General features: G+C 44.2%; 1 protein-coding gene across 4 annotated transcripts in view; it reads left to right on the top strand.

Moving 5' to 3' along the window:
* LOC139370691 (protein MTSS 2-like) overlaps positions 1 to 7,355 on the top strand; it is a 109,384-nt gene extending 102,029 nt beyond the window's left edge. For 2 of the 4 annotated variants that reach the window (XM_071110316.1, XM_071110315.1), the window contains exons 13-14: positions 2,686 to 2,712; positions 3,573 to 7,355. In XM_071110316.1, the coding sequence (XP_070966417.1) occupies positions 2,686 to 2,712; positions 3,573 to 4,645 (1,100 nt within the window). In that variant the 3' untranslated portion in view covers positions 4,646 to 7,355. The remainder of the gene's footprint in view (positions 1 to 2,685; positions 2,713 to 3,572) is intronic. The other 2 variants (XM_071110318.1, XM_071110317.1) reach the window with 2 other exon arrangements.
* Positions 7,356 to 15,269: the final 7,914 nt, after the last annotated feature.

Here is a 15,269-nt window from a genome sequence, read left to right as displayed (position 1 = left end):
CTCTCAGATCAACCCTACACCTCGGCCAGTGTGCGCTTAGAGGGGAAACGTTCAGAATTTACAAATGGACAATCTGACAATGCTCAATTTAAGAACTCCCAGAGCACACTCTGGCACTCCAGATTGTATTTACGAACACAAAAATGTTTAGCTAGTAATTTGTTGTGCTTGCAAGAGGTTGCATAGCAACATAATCAACTTCCGGTAGAGTATGCTCAACTGAAAGGACACCGATCGTTTACAGTATACTAAAATGAACTAATAGTATGTAGTATACAGTATGTTAGTATGGGTATTCGAACACAGCTACTGTCTGTGATTTATTTAGAATTCAAGGCACACTTAACCAGCATGGCCACCACAGAATTCTGCAGCGATAGGCCATCCTACCTGGTTTGTGCTTAGTCCCACTATCATTTGTTTTTCTACAGGACAGTTACCCAAAACACACCTCCAGGCTGTGTAAGGGCTATTTTACCAAGAAGGATGGAGTGCTGCATCAGATGACCTGGCCTCCACAATCACCTGATCTCAACCCAATTGAGATGGTTTGGGATGAGTTGGACTGCAAAGTGATGGAAAAGCAGTCGTCAAGTGCTCAGCATATGTGGGAACTTCTTCAAAACTGCTGGAAAAGCATTCCTCATGAAGCCGGTTAAGGGAATTCCTCAAATAGATTTTGATTTGTTTAACACTTTTTGGGTTACTACATGATTCCATATGTGTAATTTTATAGTTTTAATGTATTCTACAAAGTAAAAACCCTTGAATGATTAGGTGTGTCCAAACTTTTGACTGGTACTGTATGTCTGTCTGTCTCTCTCTGGCTCAGCCAGATCTGTTTTTCAGTCGGTTTCTGTCTGGGATCTTATAATGCATTCGTGTCGTATTGTTTGTCTGTCTGTGTACGTGTCATGATTGAAGTATTGTCTCTATTTGTACTCTTCGGTCTGTTTGCCTACCTGCCTTATCTGTGTGTCTGTGATCGTTTTGCAGTCTGTCGCATGCAAGACTGTCACTTCTGTCATTTCACAACCAAAACAGAAGCGTGTCTTCACTGTTGTCTAATCCATGTGCCTGTTTCAACAGCATTATTACAGCATCAGCCTGTGCAAGTAGCCTCTGGTAGTATTATGCGCTTTTGTCTGCAGTGCTACCTAGTGATGGGAGAAAATATTGATAGTTATAAATCGCAATATTATTTTGGGATGATATTACATGTTCTATATTTGTTTGCTAGGTAGCGTTAGCTAGCGCTAGTCGGCTAGACCTGCACCAAAACTCTGGTATTTTTCATCCTGTAGCTTGGCCTCAGTATTATTTTTAAATAGTGAGCCAATGTGCTTTCAGCCCTTTTATTTTCATGACGAATTGTCTCATGCTCTCTCTTGTCTCTCTGCAGCAGACAGTGTGCAATATCTTTGGAACATAACAGTGCAGTATTGAATCGCAATAGATATAGAATTTTGAGAATAGTAATACATATTGTAACGGCACCTACAGTGCATTCAGAATGTAATTCAGATCCCTTGACTTTTGACTTTTTGTTACGTTATAGATTAAATTTAAATGTATTTTGCTCATCAATCTACACACACTACCCCACAATGACAAAACAAAACAGGTTTTTAGAAATGTTTTTACTCAGTACTTTGTTGAAGCACCTTTGGCAGCGATTACATCCTCGAGTCTTCTTGGGTATGACGCTACAAGGTTGACATACCTGAATTTGGGGAGTTTCTCCCATTCTTCTCTGCAGATCCCCTGAAGCTCTGTCAGGTTGAATGGGGAGGGTTGCTGCACAGCTATTTTCAGGTCAATCCAGAGATGTTAGATCCGGGTTCAATTCCGGGTTCTGGCTGGGCCACACAAGGACATTGAGAGACTTGTCCCGAAACCACTCCTGCGTTGTCTTGGATGTGTGCTTAGGGTTGTTGTCCTGTTGGAAGGTGAACCTTTGCCCTAGTTTGAGGTCCTGAGCACGCTGGAGGTTTTTATCAAGGATCTCTCTGTACTTTGCTCTATTCATCTTTTCCTCGATCCTGACTAGTCTCCCAGTCCCTGCCGCTGAAAAACATCCCCACAGCATGATGCTGCCACCACTGTGCTTCACTGTAGGGATGGTGCCAGGTTTCCTCCAGACGTGACGCAAAGAGTTAAATCTTGGTTTCATCAGACCGGAGAGTCTAAGTGCCTTTTGGCTAACACCAAGCCGGCTGTCATGTGCCTTCTACTGAGGAGTATAGAAGACCTTCAATGCTGCAGACATTTTTTTTAGTACCCTTCCCCAGATCTGTGCCTCGACACAATCCTGTCTCGAAGCTCTACGGAGAATTAATTCAACCTCATGGCTTGTTTTTTTCTCTGACATGCACTCATGCACTGTCAACTGTTGGACCTTACATAGGTCCTTGCAAGGATGGTGAATGGAAACAGGATGCACCTGAGCTCAATTTTGAGTCTCATAGCAAAGGGTCTGAATATTTGGTACTTTTTCTGTTTTTTATTTTTAATACATTTGCACACAAAAAAATATATTTTTGTTGTCATTATGGGGTATTGTGTGTAGATTTATTTAATCAATTTTCAAATGAGGCTGTAATGTAACAAAATGTGGAAAAAGCTCACAATAAGTTGTTTTTCTTTTTGTATATAACTTCAACGCAATTCTATATTATTTTTCAGCTGTAAAGAAAGAGCTGCCTCTTTATGGTAGGTTTCTTGTCCATTACTGTTTAGATTTGTCCCTCTCTGTTCTTTACAAGTGAAATGACAAGATCATCCACAGTGATTTAGTGTGACATCTGTGCTGTGAGTTGTCATCACATCAAATGACCTTTTGCTAGTGAAAGAAGAGCGTTAGCGTAGAACATTTGGTGTGTGTGTGAAAGGGGAAGAAGAGACAAGACCTTTGCTTAAGAGGATCAGCGGAGTTCTTATGTGAGTGATTGGGCGTATGCATGTGTTTGCGTATGTGGTACTGCCCGGAAATTGTGTTAGAATGTTTACCATCATCGCCTGGTAACAGGTCATCGCTCTGTGGTGACTCACCCTTTATCATATATACACCCCCACCGCCCCCTAATTTCTTCCTCATCAGATAAGGCTTTTTTTTTTAAATTTTACTTCCGGTCACAAACTGGCCAGTGATTCAAAGCCCTATGTCAGAAGGTGATCACTAAATAGAGAACAGTGTGCAATTTGGGATGCAGACATCATTCGGTTATAATGTTTGGGGCAAATCTGGACTCATTGAGTTTGTGGTTCTCTAATACATTTTACATGTCTGACTCCACCGAATATTTCTAGTCTTCAATGCAGTCTCACGTACTTTAGTGTAGAAGAGCTTTGTGCAACAAAGTCCTTGGTTTATAACGGAATGCATCAGGTCAGATTTTCCACCCCAGTCCAAAGCGTCTGCTTTCTTTCCATGTTATTTTCCAGTTAGGAAATAAATGCATTGTGTGTTCCTCCACTCTTAAGTAACCACAGGTTTACTCTCGTTCCTCCTCCTCACCCCTCCTTTATCCATCTCTCCCTCATCCCTCTCTCCCTCTTTCTCCACCCACCAGACTACGACTACATCTGCCTGCACCGGGGCGAGGTGGAGCACCACGGCCCACCTGACTTTGACAAGTCCTCCACCATCCCGCGCAACAGCGACCTCAGCCTGCAGTACCGCAAGATGTTCCAGAGCAAGCGACCCGCCTCCACAGTCAGCTTGCTGGCCGAGCCCGAGCTGCTGGGCCTGTGCCAATCGCACACTGCCACCATCCGCCGCAAGCCCTCCTCCAAGCCTGCCTACCGCCGCGGCACCATCAGCGGCGGCATGCCTATCCCCATCTGCACCCCCCAAGTGCCCCTCAAAGCCCTGGGCGTAGAAAAAGGGGGAGGCAACTGCGGCGGTGGGGGGAACAGCGGGAGCAATGAGAACATGGGGCCACCAGAGGGCGGGATGGGCATGACCTGGAAAGTGGACCACGGGCTGGTCCACACCAAGCACAGCTTGTGCACATCGACCCAGAGCCTGAGCGCCATGCCCTTGCACCATTCTTCGTCCACATCACCGTACTACTCGCTGATCCCAGGCCAGGCGCCAGTTCCCATGGGTAGCTCGGAGCAGCTGTACCAGCTGAGCAAGCAGCAGCAGTACGCCCTGCACCAGCAGCAGCAAAAGCAGTACCAGCAGCAGCACCTGCAGTATCAACAGCAGCCCCAGACACATCAGGTGCAACCAACAGCCCAGACACAACAACAGCAGCAAACGTTTCAATTACAGCAACGTTTCCAGCAACAACCGCTACAGCAGCAACAACTGTACCAACAGCAGCTCCAGCAGCAGCAGCAACAGAAGCTCCAACATCAAAAGCAGCTTCAGCAACAGCAGCTCATACAACAACAGCAGCAACCGATTCAGCAGCAGTCTCATCTCCAACAACAGCACAATACTTCTGCCAACCAGCTGGTGGAGAGCGGGCACTGCCTGCCCCCCCAGCAGCCCCCTGCCGCCCAGGAGCAGGATGCAGAGGAGCCCTCGGACGCCGGAGGTCACATGGTCGCTATGATCCGGGGAGTGAAACTGCGTCGGACCCTGACCAACGACCGATCTGCCCCCTTCATCCCCCCGCCCAGCCATTTCAAATGAGTCCCTCCCTACCAGTGTAGGTTGTCATCGTTTTGTTTTTCGGTTCTTGCTTGTCTCTTAGCTTTTCTTGCTTTTTTTTGGTGGGGGTAGATGTTGCCTTTTTGGACATTTCGTCTGGTGTAAAAGGCTTCCATCTCTCTAATCAAATGTCCAGCAGCACTGTGTTTTAAAATGATTATTATAATCTTCCTCAGATGGACTCTTAGGTAAATATGCCCTCTTTATCACTCTGTAATTAAGATGTTTATACATACGAGGTTGCGTGTTGGCTATATAAAAGCATTTGAGGTCATGGATCAGGGGTATTCAAACTCTTACACTACGATGTCTGGAACCTGCTGGTTTTCTGTTGTACCTGATAATGAATTACACCCATGTGGTGTCCCAGCTCTAAATCAGTTCATTAGAGGGGAACAAATAAAAAAACCAGTGGAACTGGATTCAAGGACACAGGACTAGACCTATATAGCTTTCTCGTCTGTATCTCGTTCAAGATGATCAAGTGAGCTCAATCACTCTCGTGTACTGTTAAGTCCACAGTGAAATGCTTTGAGCTGGCTTTTCTATTTATTCAGTTGACTTTTTTTTTCTCTTAACACACACACACACACCCTTCACCTTCTGTGTGGCGGAGGCAATGGGCCCCTCGTGATGGAGTTTGACTGTTTAAGCCAATCAGAGGCTTGCACTGCAGGGCAGAGAGGGGTCACCGCGGGTTCAACAAAGGGCTTTGTGGGGCTTTTGATAGCAGGGGTCAGGACTTAATGTGCACCGTAAGATTGTTGGGCTGGAAAGTAAAGCCACCGTTGTGTGGGATGAGGAGGACTGCAATTCAATTTTACGAAGGTGTCATTGTTTTTGTAAACTCAAGTGTATCTTGAGATATTCTTCACATTGCAAAGCACATTGATTTAGTGATGTAGGTGGTGTAGTTTCTGATGGCCCGGTTCCCCATAAGTGTAGCATCTCTGATAGGTAGTCTTGATTAAGGGAGGATATCTGAGGTTGGAGATCTGGTTTATAAAAATTTTAAAAAATAGCATTATTTTAAGGTAATCAGTCTCTTTTATGAGGAACATATGGTGCTATTGTGACATACCAATCCCAGCCTAGATGAACTCCCCTGACTCCTCTTCCCCCTGACACATGATGCACTCACTGGCCAAATTAAGATTTTAGGAAATATACATTTTTATAATGATATGAAAACCGATGTTGCGGACCAATCAAGCTGTCGACACTACTTCCAGACCATAGAAGTCATGTGAGGAGACTAGCTGTTTGTGGAGTGACAACAGTTTGTCCTCCTGTGGGTTAGTGGTTTTGGGCTGTTCCTAGAATGTGAGCCCTACCCAACTGTTAATCACAGCGTGGGGGAGGAGGATGTGAAATCATTTGATTAAAGGCACTTAAGTGATGTGGCATTGCATTTAGAATTTGTTTACCATTGTGTTCTTCTTAACCAAACTACTTTAAATATGTGGGTGTTTGGGCCTTCTAGCCTTTACACATAGATACTCTTCCCTTAAAAATCCTGAGTGAGGGGGAGGTATAATAAAATACCGACTCCTCCACTAAGTGCATATCCCTCTCCCCCAACATTAAAGGAGACTAGCACCCGGCTGGGTTATTCTTTTCTCTGTCTCACATTCCCCCCCATCCCTCCTTTTTCTTTCTTCTTTTGAACCTCCCGGTTTGTGTAGGAGGCCCAATTACCTGACACCAGTTGCTGCCTCACACCTGTCGCCGGGTGCATGGAATGACCCCATTGGCCGGTTTAGCGATTGTGCGCCCTCCCATCTTGCCTCTGGCCTCTTCATGTTGCCCGGGAGAAAGGCCCGTTTCCCAGAGGAACTACAATGGCCTCTGTAGTAGAGGCCTTTGTGACAGGATTATACAACGCACCTCCTGACTCAAGCAGCTTTAAAGCAATATCGGGCTGCATTTGATCCACAGCTTTAAGTTCTAGACGGCAAATGGTAATTAGAGTGCGCATATCTCCCTAACGCCAAATTATGAAGCGGCAATGCCCTAGCGGAATGAGCAGGAGTCGTGGATAGTCAAATTATGGGGCAGCTGAGCTGGGACATTCTCTCTCTGTTGGGTTAATTGTATGTTATCCGATAAGATTTGTGTTTTACTGAGAAGTCTCTCAGTTTGAGTGAAGGAAATCCAAATTCAGTTGTATAGACTAAGGAGATGAAATGATAAGAAGTTTTGTATGAATGTAAACATTTTATTTTTGAATGATCCTTTTCAGGCCCAGCCAGCCTACACTTTCCCACCTCAAACACTGCTACAGTCCCACTCCCACCCCACTAATCAGCTTAACTGAAGAGCCAAACACTGTTCTAAAAGCCATGTTCCAGTTATTGACCTTGGCCCATGGGTTCTGGTCAAAAGTAGTGCAGTATATAGGGAGTAGGGTGCCATTTGGGACCTGGGCTCTCTGCGAGAAGCTGAAACTTTGAGTTTTGACAATACATTTAGAAAATATCAAATGGACTTTTCCTGACAATTTTGACCCCAAAGCTGCCCCATAGAGCTCCAACTGACCAACCCTCCTCCTGTTGATCCAGTTCTGTAAATAGTTTCTCTCGTTGTAAAAGCGTTCAATTGCTATGTGTCACAAATGCACCTGTGTAGTGAAGCTGAAGCCTTAACTGAAAAGGAATGTGGGTTTTAAAATATAAATGCATTCAAAAAGTTACTACTTGTCTTGTTTTTTGTCACAAAGGTCAAACACGCATTTTTGTGATGTAACCTGTTTTGTTTACATCTAGTCTAGTAACAAAGCTATGTGAGGACTTTCTTAATCTGTATATGTTTGAAGGGCTACTTTGGGATTTTGGCAATAAGGCCATTTATCTACGTCCCAAGAGTCAGATGAACTCGTGGATACCATTTTTATGTCTGTGTACAGAGATACCCATAGATGTCCAGTCATTGCGCTAACACTAATTAGCATTGGCTCGCAAAAACTACCTCTAACTTCATTCATACTGTACACAGACAAAAATCACACACTGACACACACACTAGATAATGGGTGCGTGCCACGTCATTGACTGATAAATTGCTGTAACATGTGGTTAGCTGATACTTCAAATTCCTATCCATGTGTTGTAAGATCTGTCAGGCGTCGGCAACTTCTAAACTTAGGAACGTGCCAAATAATAGCAGATGAATCATGACTAAGCAGACAGCGCTGCACGGTAACTGGCAGGTTATAAGAGGTGGATGATCTCATGTAGGGAGGGATTGCACAGCTATTGCGCTGCTGCGTGACCATGTGACATGTGTTCTCACTCTGGGCCACTGGAAGGCATCACACACCACCATTGGCATATTTTATTTATTTATTTAACCTTTATTTAACTAGGCAAGTCGGTTAAGAACAAATTCTTATTTACAATGACGGCCTACCAAAAGGCCAATATGCGGGGACGGGCTAGGATGAATAAAAAAAATTATGACAAACCCCCACATCACGACAAGAGACAACACTAGATAAAGAGAGACCTGAGACGACAACCTAGCAAGGCATCAACACATGACAAATCAAATGTATTTATATAGCCCTTCGTACATCAGCTGATATCTCAAAGTGCTGTACAGAAACCCAGCCTAAAACCCCAAACAGCAAGCAATGCAGGTGTAGAAGTACGTAGCAACACGTGACAACACAGCATGGTAGCAACACAACATGGCAGCAGCACAACACAGCATGGTAGCAACACAACATGACAACATGGTAACAGCACAAAACATGGTACAAACATTATTGGGCACAGACAACGGCACAAAGGGAAAGAAGGTATAGACAATGCATTGCGCAAAGCAGCCCCAACTGTCAGTAAGTGTCCATGATTTGAGTCTTTGAATGAAGAGATTGAGATAAAACTGTCCAGTTTGAGTGTTTGTTGCATGTACAGTAGCACGGTACTCATTACAAATCGAGTCTCAAGGTAGAAATTGCACCCATCCTACTTCAGATCTAGCATCAGATTACCCTACCTCCAAATACTAATCGTAAAGAAATTCTCCAGTACTTTTGTATACTTTTTAGCCAGTACTTCTGAAAGTAGCACTCACAAGCCAAAAGTGGGCCCCTGAAAATTGCTGTCTCCACTGAGCGTTTGGGGCATTGGATTACATTGGATAATGCTTGGTAGGCCTCTTGCTAGCTGTCACTCAAATGCGAGGGGCTGGAGCTCATTGTCTAGAACTCAAATTGTTAGGGGGCTGGCCCACGTGGGGAGAAATGTAGGGAAAATGACATGGCACAGCTTCAAGAAAACAGTCACTTTCAAACTGGATTTTGTGGCTAATTGAGGTTAATTAAACAGTAAATATCCTCATATGCATGTGCAGTGCCTTTTGGAAAATATTTACATCCCTTCACTTTTTCCAAATGTTATGTTACAGCCTTATTAAAAAATATATATATATAAATAATATCAGCAATCTACACACAATATGGAAGTGAAAAGTTTTTGGGGAATTTTACCAAATGTATTACCAATAGAAAATAGAAATACCTTATTTACAGATGTATTCAGATTCTTTGCTATGAGACTTGAAATTGAGCTCGGTGCATCCTGTTTCCATTGATCATCCTTGATGTTTCTTCAACTTGCTTAGAGTCCACCTGTGGTAAATGCAATTTATTGGACATGGAAAGTGTCACACCTGTCTATAAAAGGTCCCACAGTTGACTGTACAAAAAAGTAAACCAAGCCATGAGGTACAAGGAATTGTCCGTAGAGCTCCGAGACAGGTTTAAGTCAAGGCACAGATCTGAGGAAGGGTACCAACAAAATTATGCAGCATTGTAGGTCCCCAAGAACACACTGGCCTCCATCGTTCTTAAATGGAAAAAGTTTGGAACCACCAAAACTTCTTAGAGTTGGCTGCCTGGCCAAACTGAACAATCGGGGGAGAAGAGCTCTGATCAGGGAGGTGACCAAGAACTGGATGGTCACTCGTAAAGCACTCCAGAGTTTCTCTGTGGAGATGGGAGAGCAATACTCCCCATCCCACCTGACAGAGCTTGAGAGGATCTGCAGAGAAGAATGGAAGAAACTCCCCAAATACATGTGTGCCAAGCTTGTAGCGTCATACCCAAGAAGACTCAAGGCTGTAGGTGCTGCCAAAGGTGCTTCAACAAAGTATGGGTCTGAATACTTATGTAAATGTGATATTTCTGGGTTTTTGCTTTGCCATTATGGGGTATTGTGTGTCGATTGATTGATTTCAATTTTAGAATAAGGCTGTAACATGACAAAATGTGGAAAAAGTCAAGGGGTCTGAATACTTTCTGAAGGCACTGTACACATTGACACATCCATCCCAAAGCGGGAGGTTTAAAAAAAAGTTTTTCTTAGTCGACAAAGTACTGGAGCATGTCTTTAATCCGTTACAGAATAAGATTTTTTAATCCCTCTGTCAGTGGTTACTGACAACTTCTACCTTGTCCTGTTGACCAACGACAAGACGCATACCAGCCATTCCCTGATGTCTGATTCAAAAAAATCTGGACTGGTCATTCTGACAATTTTTTTTCTCAATGATGGTTTTGTGTAAATTTGTCAAATCTGAGTGAAATTACTGCATATCTTTCCCTTCCTCTCAACTCCAATCAGAAGTCCATTTCTGTTTGATGATAACTGATAGCTCACCAGGCACATTCCCCTTTCCTTGCAGCATAAGTGGGGGTTAAGTGCTCTCTCGCTGCCTGCTACTCCTGGAACTGCTGTATAACGGAGGTGACTCAGTGTGTGGTCATTCCCTTGATGTGGGCCTGTTTATGTCAACAACGAGTGAGTCAACTCAATTCTGCTTTCGGCTCTGTGCGCTCTCCCCAGTCCCGCTGCTGTTCTAACCACAGGCACACAGAGAAAGATACAAGCTTGAACTTTCCTCCAGATCCCTAGCAGAACCGGGAACTGTCTCTCTCACCCTCCCAGCCCTATTTGTGTAACTCCAACAGCACTAATCCTTTGGGAATTTTTAGCTCGACTCGTGATTCAGCACTCTCGGAGCGCCTGTCAATGGAACCTATTGTGATTCCTTCACCAGTATTATGCTATGATTAAATAAGTGGGTGTGCGTGTCATTGCTCGTGCCTTGTGTTGGCACCATATTGAGTTTCTTGTGGCCAGTGCATCTGTTCGTCTATTGTGGCTGATGTCTCGGATATCCTCACAGTAGCTAACTTACTTATCCAACGTTATTGTACATTTCCCATCATCCAATCAAGTATTTTTTTATAGCATCAGTGGAAATGATGATATATGAAACTGGCTATTCTTCCTTTGTTCTTTCAATGGAGATGCATTCATTAAAATGGCACAGATTCACTTATCGACACGGCTTGAATAGGACAACCATCTTCGCTCAGCAGGGGACAACCGTACTCCGAGGCAGTATCACTTAATCGTCAGTACCCTACAAAGAACAACACCACCATACGGAGTCCTCTTGCTACTGTGAGAAGTACAGTTCCTTAGGAAAATATTCAGTCCCTTGGCCTTTTTCCACATTTTGTTAAGTCACAACCTTATTTCAATTGGTATTTTTTTTCTTATCAATCTGCACACAATACCGCACAATGACAAAGCAAAAACAGGATTTTAGAAATGTTTGCTAATTTATAAAAAAATTATAAACTGATATCACATTTACATAAGTATTCAAACCCTTGACTCAGTACTTTCTTGAAGCACCTTTGGCAGCGATTCTTGGGTATGACGCTACAAGCTTATTTGTGGAGTTAATCCCATTCTTCTCTGCAGATCCTCTCAATCTGTCAGATTGGATGGGGAACATTGCTGCACAGCTATTTTCAGGTCTCTCCAGAGATGTTTGATTGGGTTCAAGTCCAGGCTCTGGCTGGGCCACTCAAGGAAATTCAGAGACTTGTCCCGAAGCCACTCCTGCGTTGTCATATCCCCACAGCATGATGCTGCCACCACTATGCTTCACCGTATGGATGGTGCCAGGTTTCCTCCAGACGTGACGCTTGGCATTCAGGCCAAAGAGTTCGATCTTGGTTTCATTAGACCAGAGAATCTTGTTTCTCATGGTCTTGAGAGTCTTTTGGGTGCCTTTGGCAAACTCCAAGTGGGTGGCCATGTGCCTTTTACTGAAGAGTGGCTTCCGTTTGGCCACTCTACCATAAAAGCCTGATTGGTGGAGTGCTGCTGAAATGGTTGTCCTTCTGGAAGGTTCTCCCATCTCCACAGAGGAAATCTGGAGCTCTGTCAGGGTGACCATCGGGTTCTTGGTCACCTCCCAGACCAAGGCCCTTCTCCCCTGATTGCTCAGTTTTGCCGGGTGGCCAACACTAGGAAGAGTCTTGGTGGTTCCAACCCTTTTCTATTTAAGAATTATGGAGGCCACTGTGTTATTGGGCACCTTCAATGCTGCAGCAATTTTTTGGAACCCTTCCCCAGATCTGTGCTTTGACACAATCCTGTCTTGGAGCTCTACGGACAATTCCTTTGACCTCATGGCCGGGTTTTTGCTCTGACATGCACTTTCAACTGTGGGACCTTAAGTAGACAGGTGTGTGCCTTTCCAAACCATGTCCAATCAATTGCATTTATCACAGGTGGACTCCAATCAAGTTGTAGAAACATCTCAAGGATGATCAATGGAAACAGGACACACCTGAGCTCAATTTCGAGTCTCATAGCAAAAGGTCTGAATACTTATGTAAATAAGGTATTCCTATTTTTTTCATTTTTATTACATTTGCAATCCATTTCTAAGAACCTCTTTTCACTTTGTCATTATGTGGTATTGTGTGTAGATTTCTGAATATATTTTTTCATTTTAGAATAAGGCTGTAACGCAACAAAATGTGGAAAAAGTTAAAGGGGCTGAATACTTTCCGAAGGCACTGTACCTGAGGAGTTAAAATCCTTAACTTTTTCCTCAGTGGGGGCCTCCAGAGTGATGCAGCTGTCAAAGGCTCTGCATTGCAATGCTAGGGACGTCACTACAGTCCGGGTACAAGCCCGGGCTGTGTCACAGCCGGCCGCAACCTGGAGACCCATGAGGCGGCGCACAACTGACCCAGCGTCATCTGGGTTAGGGGAGGGTTTAGCAGGCCGGGATGTCCTTGTCCCATTATGCTCTAGCGACTCAGCGCATGCACGCTGACATGGTCGCCAGTTGGACAGTGTTTCCTCCGACACATTGGTGTTGCTGGATTCCGGGTTAAGAGAGCAGTGTGTCAAGAAGCAGTGCGGCAGACCTTCTTTTCTCCCAAGTCCGCAGCGATGGGACAAGACTGTAACTACAATTGGATATCACAAAATATACAGTACCAGTCAAATGTTGAGACACACCTACTCATTCAAGGGTTTTCTTTTTTCTACATTGTAGAATAATAGTGAAGACATCAAAACTATGAAATAACACATGGAATGATGTAGTAACCAAAAAAGTGTTAAACAAATCAAAATGTTTTATATTTGAGATTCTTCAAAGTAGCCACCCTTTGCCTTGATGGCAGCTTTGCACACTCTTGGCATTCTCTCAACCAGCTTCATGAGGTAGTCATCTGGAATGCATTTCAATTAGCAGGTGTGCCTTGTTAAAAGTTAGAAGAAATTGTGGAATTTCTTTCCTTAATGTGTTTGAGCATCAGTTGTGTTGTGACAAGGGTGGTATTCAGAATATAGCTCTATTTGGTAAAATACCAAGTCCATATTATGCCAAGAAAAGCTCAAATACTGTAAGCAAAGAGAAATGACAGTCCATCATTACTTTAAGACATGAAGGTCAGTCAATCTGGAGAATTTCAAGAACTTTGAAGTTTCTTCAAGTGCAATCGCAAAACCATCAAGCGCTATGATGAAACTGTCTCTCATGAGGACCGCCACAGGAAAGGAAGACCCAGAGTTACCTCTGCTGCAGAGGATAAGTTCATTAGAGCTACCAGTCTCAGAAATTGCAGCCCAAATAAATGCTTCCGAGTTCAAGTAACAGACGCATTTCAACATCAACTGTTCAGAGGAAAATGCGTGAATCAGGCCTTGATGGTCAAATTGCTGCAAAGAAAGCACTACTACTAAAGGACACCAATAAGAAGAAGAGACTTGCTTGGGCCAAGAAACACAAGCAAATGACATTAGACTGGTGGAAATCTGTCCTTTGGTCTAATGAGTCCAAATTTGAGATTTTCGGTTCCAACCGCCGTGTCTTTGTGAGATGAGTAGGTGAACGGATGTTCTCTGCATGTGTGGTTTCCACCATGAAGCATGGATGAGGAGGTGTGATGGTGTGGGGGTGCTTTGCTGGTGACACTATCAGGGATTTATTTACAATTCTAGGTACACTTAACCCTCATGGTTACCACAGAATTCTGCAGTGATACGCCTTCCCATCTGGATTGCGCTTAGTGGGACTATCATTTGTTTTTCAACAGGACAATGACCCAACACACCTCCAGGCTGTGTAAGGGCTATTTTACCAAGAAGGAGAGTGATGGAGTGCTGCATCAGATGACCTGGCCTCCACAATCACCCGACCTCAACCCGGTTTGGAATGAGTTGGACCGCAGAGTGAAGGAAAAGCAACCAACAAGTGCTCATCATATGTGGGATCCCCTTCAAGACTGTTGGAAAAGCATTCCAGGTGAAGCTGGTTGAGAATGCCAAGAGAATGCCAAGCTCTCATATATTTTGATTAGTTTATAACACTAGTATGTTACAACATACTTCCGGCGCCGACAGAGATGGCCGCCTCGCTTCGCGTTCCTAGGAAACTATGCAGTTTTTAGTTTTTTTACGTGTTATTTCTTACATTGATACCCCAGGTAATCTTAGGTTACCTGGTAACCTTAGGTTCCATTACATACAGTCGGGAAGAACTACTGAATATAAGAGCAACGTCAACTCACCACCAGTACGACCAGGAATATGACTTTCCCGAAGCGGATCCTGTGTTCTGCCTTCCATCCAGGACAACGGAATGGATCCCAGCCTGCGACCCAAAACAAAGACGTCGTAAAAGAGGGAAACGTAGCGGTCTTCTGGTCAGGCTCCGGAGACGGGCACATCGCGCACCACTCCCTAGCATACTACTCGCCAATGTCCAGTCTCTTGACAACAAGGTTGATGAAATCCGAGCAAGGGTAGCATTCCAGAGGGACATCAAAGACTGTAACGTTCTTTGCTTCACGGAAACATGGCTCACTCGAGAGACGCTAACGGAATCGGTGCAGCCAGCTGGTTTCTTCACGCATCGCGCCAACAGAAACAAACATCTTTCTGGTAAGAAGGGGGGGCGGGGGCGTATGCCTTATGATTAACGAGATGTGGTATGACCACAACAACATACAGCAACTCAAGTCCTTCTGTTCACCTGACTTAGAATTCCTCACAATCAAATGTTGCCCGCATTATCTACCAAGGGAATTCTCTTCGATTAAAATCACAGTCGTATATATTCCCGCCCAAGCAGACACATCGATGGCCCTGAACGAACTTTATTTGACTCTTTGCAAACTGGAAACCACATATCCTGAGGCTGCATTCATTGTAGCTGGGGATTTTAACAAGGCTAATCTGAAAACAAGACTCCCTAAATTGTATCAGCATATCGATTGCGC

Source organism: Oncorhynchus clarkii, chromosome 17 (assembly GCF_045791955.1).
Source record: "Oncorhynchus clarkii lewisi isolate Uvic-CL-2024 chromosome 17, UVic_Ocla_1.0, whole genome shotgun sequence".
Classification (NCBI taxonomy): domain Eukaryota; kingdom Metazoa; phylum Chordata; class Actinopteri; order Salmoniformes; family Salmonidae; genus Oncorhynchus; species Oncorhynchus clarkii.
Note: the sequence above shows the minus strand (reverse complement) of the source record. Positions and strands in the feature narration are given on the sequence as shown.